At 43.1% G+C, this 27,141-nt stretch overlaps 1 protein-coding gene and 1 pseudogene across 2 annotated transcripts; one reads left to right on the plus strand and one right to left on the minus strand.

Moving 5' to 3' along the window:
- PLAAT5 (phospholipase A and acyltransferase 5) lies at positions 1-25,910 on the plus strand. Its single transcript, XM_079104070.1, is given in 7 exon segments — positions 1-879; positions 1,772-1,906; positions 3,737-3,845; positions 21,976-22,084; positions 24,037-24,299; positions 25,667-25,738; positions 25,740-25,910. Coding segments are annotated over 6 exon segments (681 nt in total). The 5' UTR covers positions 1-879; positions 1,772-1,799; the 3' UTR covers positions 25,761-25,910.
- LOC306639586 (CGG triplet repeat-binding protein 1-like) lies at positions 8,627-9,641 on the minus strand (annotated as a pseudogene). The gene has a single exon. The product of its transcript is annotated as a CGG triplet repeat-binding protein 1-like (transcript).
- Positions 25,911-27,141: the final 1,231 nt, after the last annotated feature.

The raw sequence follows: 27,141 nt of genomic DNA on the forward strand, positions 1-27,141 counted from the left end.
CGCGCGCGCGCCCGCCGCCGTTTACTGCGCGCTGCGCTCCCGGCTCCACGCTCCTCTGCCCTCCCCCCTTCACTGTCCCTCGCCGCGCCGGCCCCAGTGCCATCATCCCGCGGCTCCGCGGACCCCCGGCCGGCCGATTGGGAACTCGCCTGGAGCGTTGTCCCCTGCGAGGCCTGGGGGCCGGCGGGGCCGCAGCAGCGGGATGGGCCTGAGCCCGGCTGCGAGGGATAAGTACGTGCGCCACCTCGCCAAGTTGCCTCTGCCGCGCCTCAAGCCCGCCCGAAAACCCGCCAGCATCCGGCCAAGTGACTGTCGACCTGAGCCAGGACGTCCAGCGGTGCCCCACCCAGGTCGGCCCCAGAAATGCCCCTTCTCCCCACGAGCTGGGGGCCTGGAAGCCTTCCTGGATTGCTTTCCAAGTGCTGGCAGGTCGTTGGGCATGCTCGGTGCCTTTGGACCCCTTCTTGTAGACGGTTTTTGATCATGTTAAATAAGTTAACCAAAGCGGGCCAGGCATCCGGGTACTCCCTTCTCACCTATCTATCTTCATCCTCCCAAAGGTTCTCTCCCCGACAATCCCAAAGTGTCCCCTTCGGAGAGCTGTGCTCCCGCGGGCACCTCCTTTATCCGAAAATTTATTGAGGAACCAGGAGACAGGCACCGTTCTAGACCTGAGCTCCAAGTCCACACTTGCAGAGCTCAGGGTACGGGCTGGAACTCCCCTGGCAGGTTTCAGCCCCTTAGAGGGCAGTTGTGGCTTAAGTAACGTTTTCCCCCTCCTGAATTAGAAGAGTCCGTGGGATCCCAAGCACTGGTCCAGTTCCTGCCCAAGCAACCTCAGCAGGACTCGTCAGAACAGGGCGAAAGCATTCACCAGGGGTGAGTCTTTGTACGAAAGGGCTGGGTCTTTGGATGGGAGGAAGCTTATAAAATGTTGTGGGGTCCCGTAATCGACACATAGTGAGACCACCAGAAACTAAAGTAGGAAAAAAAAAAAGTTTATTTTGGGAAAAGAGAGGAAAAAAAGAAAAAGAAAACAGACAGACATGTCAGGACCACTACTCCAAGTGGGGCAGTAGTGGGGAGTGACTTCAGCAAACTCGTTTTTAAAGTTGAAAACCATAAAAAATCCTGGCAGGCTTACAAGAGGGGCCTTTATCCTCCGGCCCCCCCCCCCCCCCCCAGGAGTGCAAGCAGCCAGCTCCAACTTACCTGTTTCAGGCTGCACCTGGTGGGGAGCCAGACTACCCAAATCTGAAACCGCAGCTTCTGGGGCCTCTGAAGGGATGGGTTGCTTCACAGAATTGATCACAATGTCCTTAACTCATGGCCACATTATTTTATCTCGGGTACTGTCCTTGTATTTACCACAGTCAGCACAGCTCAGTGATTTCATCTGCACCCATTTTGGTTTGGTCAATCTTAACTAGACATATTTGTTTTATATCAGAGGGTCTCTACCTTTTTCTCTTTATAAGGGGGTCACTACTCTTTCACAGAGGAATTGACTTTGTTGGGTGTTCTGTAAAACAAATCTTGAGGGGCTTTCTGTGCGAGTCAGCCTACCACCAACAGTATCGAGCAGGAGACTGGCGTGTTCCTGGTAACAGATGGCATAGGCTTGGGACCTGCTCGCTGTGGCATGCCTTGCGACGGTTTCTAGTCATTGGGTTTTTCTCCAGACTTCTAAAACTTGAATCCCTTTAGTAGGAGGCTTATGGTGTTGCTGGTTGGTCTCACTCAACAATGAATGATGGAATTTTTCTTGCAGATTGACTCAATTCACTTTCATTAAAAATATGACGATTGCTTCCTTTAAAAAAAAATGCCACGTGGCTGAAATTTTGGGGAAGACCTGTGTTGAAGAGACCTGTAATTCTGGAGAGGAGCCAAGTCCTGGGGAAAGGTAAAGCAAGCCATTTTTGAGTGGAGTTGGTGGTAGAGCGGTTGTGTACACACGCCTTCTCATTTCACTCTCTGGACAGCTCTGTGAGGCAGATATTGCCCATTTTAAAGGTTCAGGCAGATTGATTTACTAGCTCAAGTTTGAATAGCGGGCACCAGAAGTAGGATTCATACCTGGAATTTTTTTTGACTTCAAAATATTTCACTCAGATAGATGATCTCAGTGGCACGATCTGGTCTTCCATTTCAGTTCTCTTTGGCAACATTTGTTTCAAGGGACAAAATGTGCTGATTTCTTTCACATTGCTTTCACACAGCTATAGTGCTGTGTGGCTTAAGAAGATTTCTCAGTTAATTATTGGAAGAAACAACTGAAGAGTTCAGGGGGCTTTCCCCTGGGATGAGAAGGGAAGTGGTCTCGTTGATCATTATCTCAGGATCATTTTATAATTCATTATAAAATCTTAGGTGCTGTTTTTTTTTTTTTTTCTCCTTTTTTTAGTTAGTGTGCAAATATTGTTACCTGATTCCTGGGCCAGAAGGCGCACTAAGGGCCTCCAGCAAATCAAGTCTGGCCACTTACCCCAGAAACCAAATGGGAAAAAAAATAATGAGGAAAAGCAGAAAAGGAACTTTCACCAGTGAGCTATTTCCAGCTGTTTCTGGGGGAATTGATGTGAGCACCCAGATTATATAGCAAGGGGTACCAGAAAGAAGTATGCAGGGTCCAGTAGTCTTGTGGATCAACTGTGGTCTCGTTGATCATTGTCTCAGGATCATCGTAGATTGCACAGGGCATGGTAGGTGGCGATGAGAACGTTGCCATTGCTTGGGGGGGTAGTTTCCACATATCTCAAGGTGTTTACAGTTCGGACCTGCGGTCGCTGGAATCCAAGTCGACTGATTCAGTGCAAATGAGACAGATGCAAAATGAAGCCCAAGATGCCAAGTTGTTTGCACTCATAAGCCCAAGTAAAGTTTTTGCTTTTAGCAAAAGCAGCCTCTCAGTCCATATTATAGTATCACTTTGGCAAATATTTAAAAAGAATAATTAACAAATAAAAAAAGAAACCCTGAAAACTGTCATCAACTGAGAGGGGGAGAGAGAGAGAGAGAGAGAGAGAGGGAGGAAGGAAGGAAGGGGAAGAGGCAGGGGAAGAGAAGGGAGGGAAGGAAGTGGGGAGGGGAGGATCAATCAGTTCTAAAGAATAATGATGTTTATTTGGGAATAAGCAGGACTATTGTACATGCTGTGGAAACCATGAATGTATTCCAAGGCAGCGGGGTAAGGGGAAACTTAAAGGGAAGATGAGGCAGATCACATAAACGGTTTTAAAACAATACCCTCTAGCCATAAGGGCATTCCAGGGCCAAGGTGGCGCTAATCCAAGTTGGACAGCCCGTTGCTGGGCAGGCGTCCCTGCAGAGAGTCTTGGTTCCAGGTGGCAGTGGTCTTTATGAAAGGTTGTTATTTTGTGGAATTCCCCGTTTCTGTTATTGGGTAATTTGTGCACGAGAGCACTTCCTTGGTGGCCTCCGTCTGGCCAGCTCTGTTTCTGTGGGGTTGACATCAGCGGCTCCATTTTGAACTTGACCACTTTCACGCTGCTCATGGCTATGACTAGCATTTTAAATAGTCAGCAGAAAAGCAAGAAGTAGCAGTTGTTCTGTAGGAAAGCGATTGGCTTCACAGAAATGAGCCTGGAGGAAAGAAATGTCTCCTACCAAGTCAAAACTGCAAGGTCTTAAAAAGGTCTGAAGTGATGGAGACACAGATTTCTCAATGATTGTGAAATAGTGTTGTTAAGGATGTGATTGCAAAATCATTTAGAGAGAAGTCCATCGTTAACCTGGAGACCACACCCACCCAGAAGAGAGTAGAGTTGAATTCAACACCCAAGGCTGAGAGGGAGGGCAAGTCAATGAATCAAGCAGCTGAGGTAAGTCTAGCAAGCTTTCTTGGAGTGAGTATTTTGACCCTCTGGAAATTACTCTGTATATTACACTGTATTTTATTTAGATCGCATCTAATAAGAATCCACAATGATTGGGATGTTGGTTATGCTTTTTTTTTTTTTTTTTTTTAAAAAAATCTTACCATGGTATAATTGATCCATATTTGATTCCACTTATTTAAAATGTGTAATTTGATAGCTTTTGACATACGTATATAATGGTGAAGCCATTGCCATGACTGAATGGTGAGCATCTCCATCAAGCACCAAAGTTTTTTTTTTAAATTTTATTTGCCTCTTTATATTTGCCTTCCCTTGTCCTACCATGCCCCCACCTCCAGGGAACAACCAATCTCTTTCTGTCTCTGTGGATCAGTATCGCATTTTCTAGAGATTTATTGGAGTGAAATCATGTTGTATGTGCTCTATTTGTCCATCTTCTTTCACAGAATTTTACAATGATTATTTTTGAGTTATAGCCTTGTGGTTGCTTGTCAGTACTCTTCTTTTTTTAAATTACTGAGCACTAGTTCATTGTATGGATGTATCCTGATTTGTTTATTGATTCGGCTGTAGATGGGCATTTGGGTTGTTTCTCATTGTCGGTTACTACGACTATAAAGCAGCTGTGAAACATTTGTGTATGAGGATTTGTACAGACATGTACATCTTTTCCATGGGTTGATGCTATGAAAGGCCGGTGTCTGTTACCTCACTGATTTCCAGATAGGTGTCATTTTACGTTCTCCCAAACAGTGTCTGAGTGTTCCAGTTTTTCCCACATCCTCATCCGCATTTATTCTAGTAGATGTTAAATATCTCTTATGGTTTTATTTTGCATTTTTCTTATGATGAATGCTGCTGAACATATTTTTCATGTTTATCCATGTATACCTTCTTTGCAAAGTATTCAAGATCTGTGGTCAATTTTTTTTTCTATTGGTTTGTATGTTTTCATAATTTCTCATAATTTCTACATATAAATCCCTCGCTAGATTATGCTTTACATATATTTCTCTGTGGCTTATCTTTTTCAGAACAAGTTTTTAAATTTTGCATGAAGTCCCAATTTACAATTTTTTTCTTTTATCAATGTGTGTCTTTGGTCTGTATTTGAAGAAGTCTCGGTTTAATTCCAAAGTGACAAAAAATTTCTCTTTTTTTCCCCTAGATATTTTATAGTTTTTTATATTTTACCCTTCTATCTTTAATGTATCCAGAATTCACTTTTGTATATTTTGTGACATATGGATCAAAGTTTATTTTTTCCCTTAAGAATATACAGTTGTTCTGGTATCAGTTGTTAAAATAACTGTCTTTCCTTCATTGAATTGCCTTTGTGTTTTGTCATATACTTGAGGGTCCCTTCTGGACTCTGTTTTTGTTCTGTTGATTCTGTGTGTCTATTGAGAAGCCAATATCACACTATCTTGATTACTGTAGCTTTATAATAACTCTTGAAGGCAAGTAATATCAGTCCTCCAACTCTGTTTTTTTTTTTTTAATACTTTCAAATTTTTTTGTCCATTCTAGGTTCTAACAAAAGTCTGCTGAGATTTTGATTGAAATTTCACTGAATCTTTAGAAAATCGTCAATGACAGTATGGAAACGTCCCACCACTAAAAAAAGTGTTCTTTATTTAGATCTTGTTTAATTTATATTAGCAATGTTTTATAGTTTTCATTGTACATATATTTTACATCTTTTGGAATATTTGTGGATCTTTGGGCAGTATCTCATGTTTTCAATATTACTGGAATGATATTAGAATTTTAAAAAATTTAAACTGGGCCTATAGGTGCACGCCTGTAATCCCAGTGACTTGGGCTTGAGGCAGGAGGATTACAAGTTCAAAGCCAGCCTCGGCAATTTAGTGAGGCCCTAAGCAATTTAGCAAGACCCTGTCTCAAAATAAAAAGGGCTCAAAATGAGGTTCAGTGGTTAAGCACCCCTGGGTTCAATCCCTGGTACTCCACCCCCCTTCAAATTTAACATAAAAATTTGATTTTTGGTTGTTGCTAGTAAATGGAATTAGTTTTGTATATTTATCTCTTATTCTTCAACCTTGTTAGACTGACTTATTAGCTTTAGTAACTTACTTTGATGGATTCCATTGGACTTTTGACAGATGTTCATATCAAATGTAAATAAAGACAGCTTCACTCCTTTCTAATCTAGATGCATTCATTTTTCTTAAATTATGCTAGCTAGAACCTTCTATATAATGCTTATTAAGCATCTTTGTCTAATTTCTTTTTTTTTTAACATGGTAAAATTTTAATTAATACAGTATTCTGGATACAAGTAGAATACCACTAGAGAAGAACTTTATTTATCTCAGAAATCTATGATAGTATAGGTTGATATAAACCAAGGTTAAAAAGAGCCACTTCACTATTCACATTTTAATCAGTGCTGACCAGAAGCTAAAGAAATTTTAGGTAAGGTTTAAATGAAATTATAGAACTAATCTTCCATGTAAATGAATCAAATTAACATGTTTAAAGGTTATCTGCCTCATTTAATGGCAGTTGAAGTGAGTCAAAATAGCACTAACAAAGACTAAGCCTCAAATGGTAAACTGTGGCTTTTGTTTTGGGCCACCTTAAATTTTATTTTGCTTGTAGGTATTTTCCATTAATACGCACAAACAAATTCTTTTAGGCAAAAGTTTTAACATGGAACTTTCAGCTTGAAGATCTCACAAGTGTACTTAAAATAGCTTTTAAGCAATTAATACTTCAGAACAATCCCACACTGATACTTAGTTGATTACAGCAGGTAAGATGCAGAACTTTTTAAAGGTTTGCTGGTCCCTGAAATTCGGTAGGGTCAAATGTATTAACTGGAAGTAGTGTTTGGGGGAGGGGGGGGAAGCCCTAATCAAAGATGATAATGGATAAAATATAAAGGCTCTCATACAAAAATCTTTCTAAATTTTCACCCTGTAAAAATGATTACAATGTCCTTCAGCCTTGCTATATGCCCCATATAATCAAAAACAAAACCAATTAAGAAATTCAACATTTCAACAAGCTAGGAACTACTTACTGTAAGCATATAGTGAAATTCTGGAAGACGTACTACCATACTTTGGGAAAACACCATTAGCAGTTAAGCATGTGTTGAAGGCAGTTTATAAATGAAACATTACAAATCTTATGTTTATGCATACAACTTATAAAATAAAAAAATTTTGCTATTTTTCCAATAGGATAGCATCACACTCACACTATATAGTTAAGATTGAAAGCTTCTGTACACACGTTCACTTTACCTCCAAAGCAGCATATGCCTCTTGGACATTCTCATTTGTTACCTAACATATGTCAATCATGGTTTCACGGATCTGTATCAGTTTGAGCAGGCTAAAACAATCATTCTTATTTAACCACAAGACAAAGGTAACCAGTTTCAGGAAATGAATGGTTCATAATCAGTAAAGAAACATTAATATTAATACACCTACCACTATAGGATGGAAAAGTCTTCTAAGGACATGATATAATCCTAACAGAATGGCTATGTCCCTAGATATAGTGAATGTGTTCTGAAAGAACACATTAAAATAAAGAGAACCCAAATTATCTTCAAATAAGAAATAACTGCTAGAAAATGTGAACTACTCATTTTTCTAGTGTAACATCAATCACTGCTGTGCTCTAACCTGGTCTTCCATTACACAGTTACTAGTAGTGCAAAGTAATAACCCAAACAATAGGGAGTAGTCTGAATCACATGGAGTTTCAAAAAGTTGGAATGATTGTATATCTAACCTTATTTTTGTATTCTAAAAACAGTTCTATATAACTCAATTATTTTCCTAGCTTCTTAGATCTTCTACCATATTAAAAAATTTAAATTAAACTTGGTTGCCTGCAAATTCTTTTCAGGAACTTAAAGCAAAACACATTTTGGGTTTTGCTGCTGGTCTCCTTGAATGTGTGCTTTACCAATAAGAGCACTCCTCTAGGATATTATTGTGCTACTTTAACATAACCAAACATGAGAAAAATTAAAAGTTCAAATTTTGACAAGTGATTTTAGTAGCAGGCTTTTAAAAATGAAAACAAAACAAAATCTAAAATCAGACAGCCATTAACAATTTGAATTAGAAACTTAAATTTTTAAGACACTTAAGATGTTCAGTATTTTTCTCACTTTGGTTTTTTCTTTTTTTAAATGAAGATATGTAGCAAAAATGACCTCAAAGAAAACTCGCGCTAAAAGTCACACAGGGCATCATTTGTCGCTGCTCTGTAATAGAAATATGTTTTATAAACATTTTTAACTTGAATGTTTTCAAATATTTAACAATTTTTTATTAAACTCTGGTTCAAGTTTTCAGCTGTTAAATTTTTTAAAAATATAATTTGGATCTCTGATGGAGAGAACTTAGCTGGGCCACACTACTTTTACAACCTTACAGGACAGGGAGATTCAGGAAGAGATCATTTTCTGAATGTGGTTGGCCTTTAACAGAACTGACTATTTCCTCACCCAAACAGCTATGCAGAATGCTACCAGATCTCCACTACAAAAATCTCACCAGATTTTCTAGCCAGTTGTTTACCATTCATGTTAAAAAAACCTTACACCACCAGAGGCAAAGCAGATAAAAATGAAAGCAAGTAAACTTGTTTCTAATCTAGTCTACTTACCTAAATAAACTTATAAAATTTTATGGAAAAATTAAAAGTGTAGAAAGCAATTTCCTTATTATTTCTCTGTCGGTATCCTAGCACTCTTATATCTAAGTTTTGCTTTATACCATTGGTGACTAAAATTAACAATAAGTTTTGTAGTGAGTTTTTTTTTTTCTTTTTCTTTTTTTGCCTGCAACTATATACACATTGCAAAACTATTCTGAATCACATGATTTTACATGAAATAAATATAAAAATGAACCACACAATCAACACGTAACTTTAACACTCCACATTATTTATCTTGATCACAACGGTGGTAACCTCCTTGTCAACAATCTTGTGAGCTGAGGAGTTGAGTCTCATTCTCATATCCATCAGGCAGATATGCTCTCCTCCGCTGCTCTGACTTAGGTATGGAGCCTCCATTCTTCACAATGCGAGACAGGAAAGCACGGACTGCTGGGCGATCAGCTTTCTCAAGGGGGATGCTGGCTTCCAGGCACATTTTCACAAAGTCCTGGATAACGCTGACTTTCTCGGTTTGCCCAGTGCTGTTGCACTGAGGAGATGCAGTGAGGGGCCTCTGCTTCTTTCTCACATTTTGCTCTTCAAATTCTGCCTCCCTCTTGGTATGAGTCTTTGACTTGAGGTGGTCACTAGTAGCAGACTTGGGAACGTGATTCAGAACCACATTGCAAGAAGTGCAGAAGAGCTTTCCTCCACCTTCATGAAGCTCACCTCCAAGCTCAGTGACACCATCAGGGGTGTCACAGACAAAGCAGTCTTAGAACGGTTTCCAGCAGGTGCTGCTGTTACTACAAATCGTTCCATTTTGACCTTGAATTAGGTTCGGGTTAGTTTCCAGTTGTATTTTTTCTTGATACTTAGTAGTGAAGGGTCTCCAGCGCAAAACTTGAGACACATCAAATTCTGGCACTTTTCGTTTGTTTGGACCCGGAGGCGCCTTCAAATCAGTTTTTCAACAAGTGGTGGTGGGGAAATAGTTTCTGGGCTTGCACCCTATTTTCCCTGAGGTGTCGGGAAGTCCTGCCTTTACATAAAATCCAGGCCGCTGTTGGGGGAAGTGGACAAGACCCGGCGGGAAAGGAAAGAGGAAGAAAAGGAGGAGAAAGGAGGAGCCAGGGGGTGAGGGAGGAGGAGCGCCCGCCTGTGGCGCCTTGTCCCTTCCCTCTTTGTCTAATTTCCTTAAAAGGGAAAGCATTTAGTGTTTAAATTAATGTAAATTGTAGGTTTTTGGTACATACTATATATTGGATTGAGGAAAATTCCTTTTCTTTGTTGGAAGTTTTCTTTTTCCCAATCAAGAATGAATGTTATGAATCTGCATTGTGTACAACCATAGAAACGAAATTATGTACCCCATTTGTGTGCAATGAATCAAAATGCAGTCTGTAAAAAATTAAAAGCCAAATAAAAATAATTAAAAAAAGAATGAATGTTAAATTAAAAAAAAAAAAAAACGCTTTTTATGTACCTGTTGAGGTAATCACATTTTCTTTTTCAGTTTTAATAACATTGATGGATGTTTGAACGTTGCACCAACCTTGCAATTCTGGTCTCCATGTGACCTTTATGGATTATACTTTTTAATGTAGTGTTTGATTCAATTTATAAAGTTTTGTTTCAAATTTTTGCATTTATGTTCCTAAAACATATCAATCTTTTTAATTTTATGTTCTTGTAATTGTCTGCTTTTGTTATCGTGCTAATGATAACCTTACAAGACAAATTTGGAAGTATTCCTACTTCATGATTTCTCTCGTGTACATTGGCATGATTTCCTCCTTTAATATTTTGTAGAATTTACCAGGGAAGTCATCTAGGCCTAGAGTTTATTTTGTGGGAAAAATATTAACTGCAAAATCAATTTTCTTGATTAGCTATGGGGACATTTGTGTTATTTATTTCTTCTTGAGTGAGCTTTCATAGTTTATGCCTTTCAAGGAATTTCTCCACTTCAGTACAGTAACTTGTCAAATTTTTTGGTGTAAAGTGGTTCATAATTGTGCTGGTCAGTTTTTGGTTACTGCAACAAGTAACCTGAGATAAATAAACTTAAAAGGAGGAAAAGTTTATTTGGCTCATGGTTTCAGAGATTTCAGCCCATAATCTCTTGTCCTTGTTGCTTTGGGCCTGTGGCAGCACAGTACTTCATGGTGGAAGAGGAGGCCGTGAGAGCCAAGAAACAAAGAGAAAGACAGGGAAGGGCTGGAGTCCTAACATCCCTATTCTAGGGCATACCTCATGACCTCACTTCCTTTCACTAAGCCCCACTTACTAAAGGATCCACCACCTCCCCATAGCACCATGGCTGAGGACCAGGCCTTCAACACATAGACCTGTGGGGGACATTCAAGTCCAAACTGTAACCATAATGGTCTTCTAAAAACAACATATTATCTATAGAATCTGTGGTGATGTCATCTCTCTCATTCTGATATTGGTGTTTTGTGAATTCCCTCTTATCAGTTTGGTGAGAGTTTTTCCTGATCAATTTGGATAGTTTTTTTTTTTTTATCAATTTTATTGATTTTTCTCAACTAGTTCTTTATTTTATTTTTCTCTTATTGTTTTCTGTGCTTTTTGCTATTCTTTATTATTTTCTTCATTCTGCTTAGTTTGGGTTTAATTTGTTCTTTTTCTAAGGTTTTAAGGTAGAAGTAGAGGTCATTCATTTCAGACCTTCCTTCTTTTTCTATTATGGGCATTTATTGCTATAAACTTTTCCCCAAAGCACTCCTTTAGTGAAATTTCCTAAGTTTTCATATATGTGTTTTCATTTTTGTTCAAAGTACTTCCTTTTTCCCCTTTTGATTTCTTCATTGACCCATTGGTTATGCAAAAGATTTAATTTTCAAAGGCTTGAAATTTTTTGAAATATCTTTCTGCTATTAATTTATGATTTATTCTGTTGTGGTCAGAAAGTGTACTTTGAATCACATAAATCCATTTAAATTTATTGAGCCTTGTTTTATGGCCTCAATTGTAGCATTTGGTAAGCATTCTATTAGATCTTGAGAAAAACCTGTGTTTTATTATTGGAGAGAATGTTCTATAAATATTAATTAAGGCAAACAAGTTCATAGTGTTATTCATGCCTTCAGTTTACATTTTCTATCAGTTTTATTACTCAGGAGTATTAACATTTCTGACTATAATTGTGATTTGTTTATTTCTCTGCACAATGCTGTTTACTCTTAATTGTGATGGACTGTTGTTAGGTATGTATATGAGTCAGCTTTACCTTACAACAATGAGGTACCTGAGGCAGCCAGCTTATGAAGAAGAGAGGTTTATTTAGCTTACAGCGTGGGAGGCTCAAAGTTCAATAGCAGGTGTCCCCAGTGATTTGGCCTCAAGAGAGGGTGAAGTGTGGCATCTCATTATGGTTGGAGTGTTGTAGGATGAGTAGTCTCAAACCAGGGGTGCAGAGAGAGCCGGAGCCAGGGTTGTACTTTTGTAACAATCTTCTTTTGAGAACTGAAGGGGTTCCAGATGGGTCCCTTCCAGGAGCTCTCCTGCAGTGACCCAAGCGTCTCCCACTAAGCCACATAGCTCCCCCCAGGAGCAAGCTTCAATCACACCATCCTTCTGGTGAGGGGACACAATTAAATCATATCCAAACCAGAGCACCATGTAAGCATTTGAGATTGTTATTTATTCTTGATGAATTCACCCCATTATCTTTATGAAATTACCTTCTTCATTCCTCATAATGGTCATTGCTTTGAAATCTACTTTGCTTGATGTTTACGTAATCACTCCACCTTTCTTTGATGAGTGTTAGCAAGGTACCTGAATCTTGACTTTTAACCAATTTATGCTTTTATATTTAAAGTGGTTTTTTTTTTTTTTTTTTTTTTTTTTTTTTTTTTTTTTTTTGTAGACAGCATAAAGTTGGGTTTTACTTTTGTAACCCAGTCTAAAAATCTTTTAATTGGGGTACTTATTCCAATACTTCAATATGACCATTGATATGGTTAGATTTAAGCCTATCATCTCATTGTTTATTTGCTATTTCATCTGTTTTTTGTTTGCTCTCTCTTATTTTTGATGACGTTTTTAGTATTTCTTGTGATTCTATTTTACTGTATTTATATCCTATTGGCTAGAACTACTTGTATTTTATTATTTTAATTCTTGTTTGAGGGCTGGGGTTGTGGCTCAGCGATAGAGTACTCGCCTAGCATGTGTGAGGCACTGGGTTCGATCCTCAGCACCACATAAAAATAAATAAATAAAATAAAGGTATTGTGTCCATCTCCAACTTAAAAAACTTTAAAAAAATTCTTGAGTTGTTTTGTTGTTGTTGTATTTTTATTTTTATTTTTTTGGTTTTGGTCCTTGGGGTTTACTTATTCTGGACATTTCATGCATGGAGAATCAATATGTGAATTTTGGTGACTGTCTTTTTTTACTTGGCATAATGCCTGTAAGATCCATCTATGCTTTGGCATGGATCATACTTCGTTGGTTTTTATTGGCAAATAGTATTCTATTGGATGTATATACACTTTGTTTATCCACTTATTAGTTGATGGACATGTGGGTTGTGTCCACCTTTTGATTACTATGAATAAACTGCTATGACGTTCATGTACAAGTTTTTATGGAGACATGTTTTCAGATCCCTTGGAGATATACATGTTTATAATTATAATATATGTTATGTAGTATCTTTTTAAGAGACTTGTGATTATAAGGAATATGAAGGGCTTGGACCCAGTGTTTTGTAAGGGGTCCTCAAGCAGTAGTTTTCATGAGATATGATTGCAGGGACTCAGGATCTGCCGAAGAACTTGACTGTACAGGTACTGCTGGGCTCACCATGGTCCTGAGATTGTTTTCTTTGAAATGATATTGGACTCCTGATCTCTTTGGAAAGATAGTCATTCTAGCAGTCATGGGTTTTTAGTTCTCATTATGCGATAGAAGAGGAAAGCATCAATTGAGTCTGTAGACTGATGGTTTAGAATTATAGAGATGTCAGTCATTACAACATTATTGTCAAACTAATGAATTATCGAGCTCAACAACCAATGAGAGTTTCAGGTTCTCCCAGGAGGGAATTTTCACAGGATACCCCAACAATTTCTAGCATGTTTCAAGACCATTTGTTCAAACGATTTTTTCCGAGGACCGATTTAAATTAACAGAGGACAGAACAAGTTAAGAATATTCACAGGGCCTCCGTATGGCATAGCAAAAGGTCTGCGTTCTGATAAATGTTTTCAGTTTAACCATATCACGTTAACTTCTTCAGCAAGTTTTATGATGCAGAAAGTTACCATAGCTGCAGGGTGGCCATTGCCTCTCAACGCTTCCTGACTTCTTCGGAGAATTTTTGTAAAGACATGCATTTTTAAGGGTTGGCTGTGGAATTCCACTTGGTAACCTTATAAGCATAGAGTAGATCTGTAGAACAACATATTACTGGCAAAACATGAAGTAAGAGGTGAAAGGATCTGACTTAACCATGAGACGGGGCGTCCGTGGCATTGCTGCTTTGTGGTTTTTAGTTCAGCAGAGTTTTGGAAGGATGTTCTCGTCCTTGTTCTCCAGGTCCTCCCGGATTATCTGGGGAAACAGGGAAGAAAATAAGAACTTACAGTAAAAGGGGGGAAAGCAGCATGATTACCAGCTCCCCACAGGGGACCCCGTATAACTCGGACACATGGTTTGGTTACTTTTCTCTATTGTGGAGTATCGTGACTAAAGCCCATGGTGGCAGATCCCTTCAGGCTGCTCTGTGTCTCTGCAGGTGTCTGACGGGTGTGCTGGTTTTACCTTCTCTCATGTTCCTGGTTCTCCCAGGCGGCTCTGCAGCCCCAGATGGCAGCCCTTCAACTATTGGACTCCTGTTTCTGCTGCTGCCACCAAGCCATATACTCCCCTTTAAAATGCATACAATTAGTGCTTTTTGTAGAGGACAAATTCATACCAAGAGAGAAGGGCAGATGAAATGAAGGCTTCTTGTCCTCCCAGTATGTGAGGAACACCTGCTCTTTTCCGGAAGTGAAGCCTTAGAGATTTCTGGACATGGATCTAGGCCCACCCCACCCCCACATCCTCTGCCTTTTCCTTTCTCTTCCCTGCATCCTGCATCATCTCCGTCTTCCTCCCCCGGCTCACCTGCACCAGCCACCCCAGCCTCCTCTGTTTCTCTGCCTTCCTCTGATGAGCCAGCCTTTTCTCTCCTCCTGTCCTCGGGGCTTTCTGTGTTGCCAGAACTGCTCTCCCCTGGTTTTCCACATCCAGCCCGGAGGTGGTGGCAGGCACTCCATATGTGTGTCTCCTCCAGAATCCGTGCGTGAAGCCGCAGCCATCAGTGCGGCTGCATTTGGAGTGAGGAAGTAGTGAAGGGTGAACAAGGTCATGGGGAGGGGGCAAGCTGATAGGACTAGTGTCCTTTAGAAAAACAATTGGTACAAAAGAGGGAGGGGGGGGGGAGGAGGGAGAGGGAGATGGAGGAAACACCAAGGAGCCCTCTCTCTCTTCCCCACCCGCCCTCTGTGGACACACGGGAAGAAGAGGCCACGTGAGTTCACGGTGAGACAGTAGCTCTCTGAGAGTCCTCAGAACGACACCTGCCTTGCTGCACCTTGATCTTGGACTTCCCAGCTTCCAGAACAGCAGGGAAGTAAATGTCTGTTGTTCAAGCCACCCAGTCGATGGCTTCTGGACTGCATGGTGGGGAGAGACCTCTCTGAAGTCAGACCCAGGCTGGGATCTCAAAGGCACGGAGAAGAAAATCCTGTGACGGACGATCTGGGAGATCGTCCACCTGGAGGGCAGCACAGAGACTGACTGGCTGGGAGCATTTTGTGTGGCTGAAGGAAGTCGGGAGGAGAAGGTCAGGAGAGGCTGTGAGCAACTCACGAGAATACACCTCTGTCTTGAGAGCGGCCCTCCCTGAGCTCTCTGTCTATGAAGGCTGACTCCTCAACACGCTCTTGATCTTGGCCCCTCTTCTTTCTTCCCCAGGACTCCTTTGGTGCCGATTACCTTTCCTTCTCTACCATCTGCCATGTCCCCGCCTCTGCCGGAGCCTCATTCCAGGTTTTACCCTGCGGCTGTTTCTCCTGTCTAGGAGACGCCCCCACCCCCAGGCCCCGTGGATCCCATATTTCCCCCTGTGTCTCCTCCCTTCACAACCAGCACCTGCAGAGTTGTCTGCCTCCTGCCTCCGGTTGGTTTCTCACCTTCTGTCTCCTGGTGAGTCCACACTAGAAAGACCTCAGTCTCCACCAGAGTCCGCTCCCTTTCTACTCCCAGTCTCATCTGACATGCTGCTCAGAACAGCAGGCAATTTAAATTGCATGGAATTTGGAAATTTCCATCCAACAGTTTGGGACGGTGGTGACTGCAGAGGACAACTGCGGAAAGTGGTACTGAGGGCTGGGTGGGGAACTATTCTTATGCATATTTTATATTTTCTGTCATGTCGACTTTTGAGGCCCCAGGTTCACTTCTGAGATATCATTTGAATCAGGATCATCTGAAAGCAGAGTTCCTAACAGAGGATTTTCTTCTGCTTTTAGCTTTCTGCATCTGCTCCAGTGCCTGGTCAGGGATTGAGCCAGGAGTCAGTGTGTTCCAGAAACAGCCCAGAGGCTTCATATTTTTAGTCCCAGGAATTGAAAATAACGACCTTTGTGATCTTTGACCTGCTTCCCTGTCACTTGCTACAGGCAGAAAAAAACTCTCCCCCGCTTTCTCTGCACCACACCTGTTGAATTTATAGTACGTCCAGAGCCCGTTTTTACCCAGGGGGCCTTATGTAAGACCAGTTTTTCCAAGTGGGCACCCGCTTAGGGGACAAGGGCCAGAGCTGAGCTGCCAGCCTGGGCAAAGGCAATAAATAGCTCACAAATGGAGGGTTTTGAAGTAACAGCTTATTCCCAGGAGAGGAGAAGTCCAGAAAACCTTACCCTGGAATTGAAGACTGGAGTGTCCGGTGGGACTGGAGGCCCAATAGGTTCTGTGATTCACAAAAAGGCCAGGAAGATGGGACAGTAAAGAGAAGGAGGGGAACCCGAAAGAGTCTCCAGAGCAGGGTGACCTCGACCGCATTCACTATCACCCGTGGCAGGGCTTGAAACTCCGCACCCAGGCCATACTCCAGGCCCTTCAGACCCTCTCACAGCGCCACTGTGATCCCAAGATGGAATCGAGATGAGAACCAGGCTGATACGATCAGTTCACATGTGGGAGAAAACTTAGAGTGGGTAACTCGATGAATCCAAAGTCTGTGCATCTGGTTCAGTTTTGACCTCACTGCCCCACCAAGGGGCAATATGCAGGTGAGAGAGTGTTTAAAGAAAGAGAAGTCCTTCAACTCCTCAAACTGGCTCCCCGCCCCCAGTCCCTGGGCTTTCTATTCCCTGTCCCACAAAGCTTGTCTCCATCCCGCATGGCAGGAAGTCGGTTTTCACTAGTTTTCCCCCTGGCCTAGACCAGCACTGCTTACCCATTGACTAGGTTCATGCCAGGAAAGACCAAGAGGGATCTTCAGATGGCTGGCTTCTTCTTGTGCCGTGGGTGCTGTGGGAAGTCGCTGGCCGGTGGAGGGGAGTGGCACGGGCAGGACTCACGTGGGTGCTGGGGTTTGCCACTCAGCAGAGCGAGGTCAGGTGGGGGTCGGGCTCAAGGGTAACACGTATCACCTGGGTGTCCCGTGGGCTGACTCAGCAAAGCCGTCCCCATGGCTTTGCTGTTGCCACCTCCGCCTCCATCCTGGTCGGTGCCAGAAAGGGCTGAATTTGATTTGAGCTTCTGAACCTGCATCTACACAAATTGCTCCTCCTTTGCCCCTGGACCTTTCTTATTTTCTCATCCAGAGTCAGGACTGAGATATTAGTGGCCTTTAGGCAACCATGTCAGTGAGGACAGGCCTACCGGCTTTTGGGTATCATGTGTATAGCGGGTAGAAATGGCCTTGGCTCAGTGCCTATGTCCAGTTAATGACATTAAACCAGAGCAAGTTATCTTCCCCTCTCAGTTTACCTTCGTGCAAATGGAAAAACTAATTAGAAAATCCATGAATCAAAGAGCTATATGTACTTAAATTATATATTAAAGGCAATTCAACTATTTACCTGCATCAGCATGTGCAAAATTTGAACCCATGTTGATTTTTTTTTTTTTTTTTGTTTTTTGGTACCGGGATAGAACCCAGGGGCACTTTACCACTGAGCCACATCCCCAGACCTTTTGATTTTCTATTTAGAGACAGGGTCTTGCTAAGTTGCTTACAGTCTCGCAAAGTTGCCAAGGCTGGATTTGAACTTGCACTCCTCCTGCCTCAGCCTCCTGAGCAGCGGGGATTACAGGCATGAGCCACTGTGACCCTTGTGTTCATTTTTAAAAAAGAGTTTCAAAATGGGTGGGATTCAGACTTCCTCATGGACATTTTAAAACATTGCTTTTAGATCTCTCTGCTATTTATCAAGGCAGAGGCAGTTGCTTAAAATGATACATTCTTATTAACATTTGAATCACAAGGAGAATCTTCTCAATTTGCTACTTGCTGCTTTTTAATATTCTCACAAAGGATGAGGAAGCTCTCCTCTGCTCTTCCCCTCTTGTGACTTTTTCTTGCTGCCTTTGCCTCTCCGTATCCATCACTGGCCATTTGCCACCATCGTGTCACTTCTGATCAGTGTCACCATTGCATGCTGTCCTCACAACCCTGAGCTCCCAGACATACACCTTCCTGAGTTTAGGGAGGGCTACATCCACTTCTCTTTTCCTGGTCCTATGGCAAAAGAAAATGAAATCCATTTTCAATTCTGTACTGTATTTTTCCTTTCTGGGTGAGAAGCTTGGCTTGGGGGGCCCTCTAGCGGGTGCTAGCCTGCCACTACATTTCCCATTTAAGATTTGGTTTGGCTAGGACCTAGTTCTGGTCGGGGTTGTGTTACGTGACTTTGGGAAAATCTCTTAATTTCTCTTGGCCTCGATTCCTTCTCTGAAGTATTGTGGTGAACACCGTCTGCTTTGTTCCCATAAAAAGTCATCCTCCCACAGACTGCAGGATTTCTGGAATAGCGAAGTACAGATCCTAGCACATCCTCTCCCCACAAAGCCAAAGTAAAGCCTGACAGAATCGCTCAAGGCACCACTTAAAGAGTCTGGAAGTTTGGTCAAAAGCGTACAGTACTCAAGAAGCTTAACTGGAGAAGGTCTCCTGAACTCAGAATCTCAGAAAGAACAGCAGAGGCCTGCAGGGTTTCGGAGCGCCCTGGGTGGGTGGGGCACAGCGGGAGCACTGACAGTGGCCTGGGAGGAAAGTGACTTTGTTAGGAGCACAGTGTGGAAAGTTCCATGGGCGGAGATCCTGTTGAAAACAGTGGTTATCTCAGTGCAAAGGATCATGGAAGGCCAAGATTGCAGGCAGCCTGACCTGAGTAATTCTAATCCACATGAAGAAATGCAGAGCACCTGTATAGTTTTCTGTCTCTAACAAAATGCCTACTAGAAACTGTTCAAGGGAGAAAAGATTTATTTTGCCTTACGGTTTTAGAGGTTTCGGTCCATGCTCAGCTGACCCCACGGCTGTGGACCTGGGGCACGGCAGGACCTGATGGCTGAAGGGTGTGGCAGGGCGACACTGTTCAGCTCATGGCAGCCAGCGAGGAGAGGAGAGAGAAGGGAGAGAGACCAGCTCCAGGGACAAGCTATACCCCTCTAGGACATGCCCCAGGGACCTACATTCTCCAACTGATTCTACCTCCTAATAGTCATTCAGCTATGAAATCACCAATGGATTAATCCACTAATGAGGTTAGAGCCCTCATGAGCCAGTCACTTCCCCAAAGTCCCACCTTTGAACACTGCTGCACGGACGACCACGCCTTCCACACATGAGCCTTTGGTGGACATTCCAGATCCACACCATCACAGTACCAGAAAGGTTATTACGTTATAAAAGAGCATGAAGCTAATTTAAAAGGAAATTGGAGGAAATAATAATTATCAGTTCTATTCTTGGTCTTCTAGCGTGCAAAGATGTAATAAATGTGGTAACAGTAGTGCAAAGCAGGGAGGACCCAGTAGTTCAAATCAGGATATGAAACTAGATGGGAAGAAGTAGCACCAGAGAGGACAGATATGTAGTTAATATGAAATACATGTATATGTACATGTACATGTATATATAATATGTATGTCCCTCCTCCCTTAATTTAAAAAATGGAAGTTTGTATAAAATGATATTTCTAACATGATATTGGGTTTACAACATATGTAGATATGTCCGACAATAATAGAACAAGGGAGATGGGAGGGAAAGGAGCGAGACCAGAGCAAAGTTCCTACACTTTACTGGATTCAGTTAATATTAACCTAAAGTAGCTAGTGATAAGTAAAGATGCATATTGTAACAACCCACAGAGCAATCAGCAAAAGGATAATTAAAAAATATAAAAATTCAACGGAGATTAAAGTGATACATTAGAAGATATGTATGCATTTAATACAAAAAAGTTGGTAAAAGATTATTGGAGGAACAAAAAAAAATAGACATGCAATTTATAGAAAACCAATAGCAAAAAGACAAATGTAAATCCATTTTATTAAATGTTTCAAAAGAAGCGAGGTCATCTGACTTGGTAGCACAAGGTCAACTTATATCCCATGCAAAGTTTGGATGCAAAGTCACAAATGGGTTGAAAGTAAAAGGATATAAAAAGATGTAAATGGTAACTACAGCAGGAGTGTCAGAATATTATGAGAGAAAGAGGGACAGTTTATAATGACAGAAGATTAAATCCCTGGAAAGATATAACAGTTATGAACATAGGGTCACCCAGCAACATAACCCTATAGTGCGTGAAGCAAAACCTGATAGAATTAAAGGAAGAAATAGGCAATTCAGACATAATAGTTTGGGAACTTCGACATCCCACTCTCAATAATGGACAGAACAACTACACAAGAAATCAATGAGAACATAGAAAATCTGAGCAACAGTCCAGCTTGTCCTGACACTTAGTGATAACAGCAGAACTTCATCACAAGTGTCCATGAATGTTTTTCAGGCTAGACCATATTCTACACCATAAGACGAGTCTCTGTAAACTTAAAGGGACTGAAATAATACAAAATATTTTATTTGATTGCATGAAATTAGAAGTTAGAAGCCAATAACAGCATATCAGTTTGGGAAATCATAGTATTTGGAAATTAATAAAACAGTTCTAAATAACTCATGGGTCAAAAAAGAAGCAGAGACGTTAGAAAATACTTTGAGCTGAATGAAAGTGAAAACAAAACATGAAGTTTTATGAAATGCAGTGCTTAGGAGAATATTTATAACTGTAAATACCTCTATTAGAAAAGAAGGACTCAAATCAATAATCTCCTGCCTTAGGAAACTGGGATGGAGGGGCTGGAAAGTAAACTAAACCCAAAGCAATGACAAAGAAGAAAATAGTTATTGGAACAAAAACCAATGACATAGAAAACAAAGGAAGAGAAAAATGATCAGCAGAGCCACAAACTAGTTCTTTGAAAATATAAAATTGACAAATCTTTAGATAGATAGAGAGAAAGAACTCAAATTGACAAAATTAGGAATGTGCGTGCGTGCGCGTGCGAGCGCGCACACACAAACACACACACACAGAATCCCTGTTAGATGGACACTCTCTCCTCTTTGACAGTCTATTGGTAGTTTGGGTCCAATCAGGAGATAGAAGCCACGCTGTAGTTAAACAGGAGGAGTTTTAAGAATTATGAAACCATGATTAAAGAAAATGAGGGTCTCCCAGGGCTGAGGGAGAGTACTCAAGGAGGGACACCTGCAGAAGAGGTTCAGAGCTTGTCGGGGAGATGTGACCCAACTCCCTTGATAACGGGGTTCACTGATCTTGCCAGGCTGGAGCTGGTGTGCAGTCTGTGTGCAAGCAGGCCTGGTTTCCCCGTTGAGTGGACTCCAGAAGCGTTATGACCAGGTCAAGACTGCAGGGTGGATAGGGCCGAGGGCTCCCTGCTGAGGCAGAGCTCTACCTCATACCACTGGTCAGCCGTCCTCATACCACTTGCCAGTGTCCTGCCTTTCCTGGCCCCAAACTCTGCAGGGCCCCTCCTCTTGCAGTACCCCTGCGGGCCTTCTACCCATGAAGCACAGCATGCGCACGTCAAAGGGGAAATGCTGCAAGTAGCCCAGCTACTCACTAGGGGGTACACTGTGCTTGTGGAGCCGAGGTCGTGCGTGATCGCGGGTGCAGACAGCTCTGACAGCTTGGTCACGTGGATGGTAGCGGGGAGAGGGTCCAGCAGTCTTCTGTGAGCTTCTTCCAGCTTGAGTTTCTTTCTGTTGAGAGACAAACTTCAGGGAGGGGATCTATAAGCTGACCGGTAGCTCACTCATCTCCCAGAGGGGTCTTGGGAGTTCCTTGGGTGTGTGCAGTTTATCTTTCTTTCTTTCCCCCTATTACAGGTCAAACCAAGACCCAGACCCGGAGACCTAATTGAGATTTTTCGAATTGGCTATGAGCACTGGGCCATTTACGTAGAAGATGACTGTGTGGTCCATCTGGCTCCCCCGAGTAAGAGAATGCACTACCGGAATAGTGACATTGCTGTTATCAGTATAAGTAGAAGTAGAATCAATTGCTGTGTTCCTCAGCTACTGCCTTTCTTTGGCAAAAACACCCTGGAACATTCTTGGACCTTCATTAACTGTGAAGTAGAGTTTGGTCTTTGTTCAGCGGTAGCCACCGAGTGTCTAGCCTGAGAGGGACACAAATACAGAGTGTCCCCGAGTTCCCTGGCCCTCTAGAGCACCCTCTCAGAGTACAGATTTAAGAATGTGAGCCTCCATTCTGTACCAACAGCAGTTCAACCTCCTTCCTCATATTTCTGTGAATACCCCGAGAGGGGGGATGCTTACATCTCACTTGCTTCCTGTTGTCCCCAAATGCTGCTTCCTGCTCCTGATCACCCATGACACCTGCTCCTCACCTTGCAGTCCTGTGGCTGCAGTGTGCCCCAGGATGCTCCACCCCAAATGTAGACCAGGGCTCATCTCTTCTCAAAGCAGCATTAACTCCAGCCTCAAGTTGAACTTGTAGTGAATTGAAGTTTAGTGGAGATTTGAGCGGAGAGGTACTGGAACAGGATGGGAAACAAAACTGAATTGCACAGTGGTGGCCTCAGGAGATGAGACCCAGGGGACAAGGTTGGAGGTGGGGGAGGAAGTTACTCTGACACTACTCTACAACACCTTTTGAATTTTTTGAATTTTGCGTCCTGTGTAAGTCTTGCCTGTTCAGAATGAAATTACCAAAGAATACTGTGCCCAGGCCTTTGGCCACAGCCTGTTGTGGAGGCTCATCCCCACCTGCTGTCCTTTTGCTTTGGTTCAGTCTCTCACCTTGCTGGGACCTTCCCTCGGAGCTGAGTCCCTCTCTGGCCACCTACCTCTCTTCTCAGCCCCACCCACTTCCTGCCCCCATTTCCTGTCCTCCCTCCCTGTCTAGGAGCCTAACTGAAGAATGGAAGAACTCCTCTCCACCTCTCCTTTCCAGACTCGGTTCATAAACAAAGAGATGGTTAACAGTTACGCACTCCCTCAGATCTATCTGTGAAAATGAATTCTGCCATCTCTGTTCCCGGATGTTGAATTGCCTACCCCTGGATCTTAGAAAGTCAGCACATTTCCTTCAGATCCATAAAGGGAAGAACAAGAGTTCATGCTCTTGGACAACTTGCAATGGGTTTGCCTTTCCAAGTAGTTGCAGCAAAAACCCTTTTTTCTGGTTTCATTTGTAAATGACACATTAATGGTAGATACTTATGGGGTACAGTGTGGTGTTTTGATACATGTGCACAATGCGTAATTATTGCATCAGGGTAATTAACATATCCAGTACCTCAAACATTTATCATTTGTTTTTGTGAGAACATTCAGAGTCCTCTCTTCCAGCTGTTTTTTAAAATGACCATGCACTGGCCTTCAGCAGTTTCTTTACCCTCTGATTCTCTATCCCTGCCAAGGATTTAATTATCATAAGGCAGCAGCTTTCACATGTCTTTTTTTTCAAAGCTGTGTAGCCCATTTGCAAACAAACCCTTTGTGAAAATCCCCATGTTTGACTAGAGATAAAGGTCCAGGGACTCTGGGCCGGCACTCTTGAAAGTGGACATTCACAGCCTTGCCCCACCTGTGCCCCTTCAGTGGCCACACAGAGGGAGGCATGCGATTGTGAGTGTGACCACCCCTTACCCAGAAGCTGACACTACCCAGAGGGTAGAGATTAGTGAACTCTGGTTAGGAAGCAAGAATCAAGTCCTCAGGCTTGGTCGGGTCAGTCTGGAATGGATATTAAAAGATTCTCGTGGGAGTGTAGAGTGCAGGCAAAAGGCTTCTCTGGAAAGAGGGTCCTTGGGGTTCGTCTGATCCACACCCCCCCAAGCGGTTGGCTGAGCCAGCGCCACCCCTGCCCCCCCCCCCCCAGCCGCCTTCCCACTTTTTCTTTATTTCCCTTTTGCTCTCTAGGTGAGGAATTTGAGGTTGGCAGCATCACCTCTGTCTTTAGCAACCGCGCAGTCGTGAAATATAGCCGCCTGGAGGATGTGCTGCAGGGGTGTTCCTGGAAGATCAACAACAAACTGGACGGGACCTACGTGCCCCTGCCGGTGGACAGGATCATCCAGCGCACCAAGAACATGGTCAACAAGATCGTGCAGTACAGCCTGATCGAAGGGAACTGTGAGCATTTCGTCAACGACCTCAGATACGGCGTGCACAGGAGCCAGCAGGTGGGGCTCTGCTTGCTCCGATGGTGGCTTCTCCTAGAGCTTTCTTGGGCTCTGTCAACTCATCAGGGATGGGGACGGCCTCACTGGCTTCATTATACTATCTGTGCTAGCTGGGCTTTCTGGTTTCACAGGACCGTGTGGTTCAGGAAGTATCCCCACCTCCGTTCCCCAGGGAGGTGCAGGAAAAGTGCTGGGCTGATGGGGAAACCCCCGGGGGGGAGTCCCAGCTCAGCCCAGTAACAGGGTGGCCTCTCTGTCTAGTTGCTCCACGTCTGAGACTGTGTCTTCCTTTCCAAAATGGGACAGAATGAGGTAGATGCCGTATTGTTAAAGTTGCAGACTGCTGGTCCCATTTTGGATGATCTGTTGTTGTTATGTATTTTTAAAGTTACTTGCCAACATTGAAAAATATAGAAATTTTGCATTAAGAGATCTGGATTCCAGCTTTTCTTGAACGACCAATTTATCAGGCCATTGGGCCAGTGTTCTTGCATACTGAGCCTCTGCAGAACCTGGTTGTGGATCTTAGGGGCATGATGTGCCACTTGCTGGCTCTTCTCTGGTACCTGCCAGCCTGTCTCTCTGTTGCATTTGGCCGTGTGATACTCCCACCCCCTTGATGAATTAAATGTGGGCATACAGTACACGCACGAGAGATCTGGGAAGCCCATGTATCTGTAAGAATTTGAGCTGCTCTTGTTAGTAGCTGACCCTTGATAAAACCTCATGATATCAAACGGAGGAAGTGTGTATCGTTCCCTTTTACATGGATGCAAAACATCAAGGTTTAAAGGTGGATCAACAATTTTTTCCATTTTTTCTTCTGTTTTTTTATGATCTCTGAACAGACTGGGCTCAAATCCTACTCTTGGTCTCCTGTCAGTGAGCATTGGCCAGGCCTCCAACCTGCTCCCCGTCCCCTTGTTGCTTCCTGGGCTCCCTCCTCTGGTCTCTGCACCCTCTGCTCCTGCACTCCATTCTGTGTGCTCCCCCAGTGCCAGGGGCCAGGTGGGCTCTGACGTGAGGGATCTCCCATCCCATGAGCATATGTATGTGAAGAAAGACCCCAAGGATTGAGGCCACGATTGGGGCCTTCTGAGGAATTCTGGGCCCAGAAGTCAGGGGTCCAAGTCCAGGGCTAACCTTGGATATTTAGTTTACTTTGCAGTTCTGTCCAAGTGAGTTCCCCTCCCTGGCTCTGAGGTTCCCCCACAGGAACCCACAGGAACCCACAGGGCTGGTTCCTTATCTGGGAAAAGACTCCGGGCAGGCTGGTTTCCTGAGGGGAATGGGGGTGGGTGGCGGCAGCAGAGAGTGCCAGGCTAGAGTGGGTGCTGACAGCCCTGCCGACCCGCTGTGCTTTGCAGGTGGAGCACGCCCTGATGGAAGGAGCAAAGGCTGCAGGCGCGGTCATCTCAGCTGTTGTGGACAGCATCAGGCCCCAAACCGGTAACTGCCTGAAAGTGCTGGAAATTTCACATCGAGGAAAAACCTACTGGCACTGCAAAAAGAGAATGCCTCTTTTCCTTCCCTTGCCTCCCTCTCTCAATGGCCCTGTTAAGAAAATTGTGAGCTTCTGGAAGAATCTAGAATGTATCCAATTCCCCCTCCAGAAATACACCCAATATATGTGACCACGAACTCTCAAAATGGGAAGAACCCCTCTCTACTGTGTGTCTGTTATGCGCCAGGCCTGTGTGAGGCATTTTCACGGACTGTGGAATTTGACCCTTGGGGAGGAAGGAGCTATGCCGTTTCTTAGGCTGACCACCCAAGAAACTAGAGCCCAGTTCCCCTGTGGCTCTGGAGATGCACACAAAATACCCAGCACATGGAAGAGCAGCAAGGTGGAACTCTGGGAGGGTTTCAGATAAGATCGGTTAGGATTGCCTGGTGGCCTTTCTCAATGAGACGCTTCAGTTTTTTGGCCTCTTCGCGATCCATACTCGACTGCGTCCTGGATGCTGGAGTCTGGGCATGTGTCTTCGTTGGCCTGCTCTCTTACCTTCCTAAGCAGCCTCTCTCTCTGCCTGTGGGGTAGTCCTGGGTGCTTGTAGACAGAGCAGACCCTCATTTCTGCACACCTGGAAAATCAGTGAACTTCCAATCACCTCTTCCATCTCTTTACTCATTATGGGATCTATATTGAGACTTGGTACTTCCAAGTACCAGGAATTTATAATAATTAATGAAGTCTGTTCCTTTTAGCTTTAAACTAGCCCTGTCCTTTTTTGAGTGAACCCTTTAATCTCAAGATGGTTTTGAATTTATGGACCATATTAATCTCTAACCAAACTAACTGGATGCTGTGTGATTAACAGCATCTCACCCACCAACAAGTGTTTAGTGACTTTTAAATGATAAACTCATCCATCCCTTGCTTATATCTGGAGCAGAAAGATATCTCTGGCTTCAGTCTGGTTTGAACTCTGTGGAGCAGACAAACTGGATTATCGGGGGCTGTGCTCACTCATTCATGGGAAGGACATTTTTGAGTGTCTGTCAAGTACCAAGCCCTGTGAATCCCTGCCTTTGCCTGAGTCTGTGAGCACTGGTTTGGGCTGGCCAGAGGAGAAGTTCTGAGTCAGTTGGGAGGAGTCAGAGCAGCAGGGGACACAGGGCACAGGCCACTTGCTGGACAGTAGACCCTTCTGCTTCTGAACTCGGGAGCTCTGTAATGCATATCACACATCTTGAAGATGGGGAGGTGAGGGTTTCTTAGAGGTTTTTTAAAATTTTTTATTCATTCATTTATTTTTTTAAACCTGTAGCATTTTCTGCATTTTAGAGTAGAAATGGAAATCTCTGTTTTGAGTAAGAACTCTTGGATGAGGCCTTTTAG

This window comes from Sciurus vulgaris, assembly GCF_902686455.1.
Source record: "Sciurus vulgaris genome assembly, chromosome: 11".
In the NCBI taxonomy this organism is placed as follows: domain Eukaryota; kingdom Metazoa; phylum Chordata; class Mammalia; order Rodentia; family Sciuridae; genus Sciurus; species Sciurus vulgaris.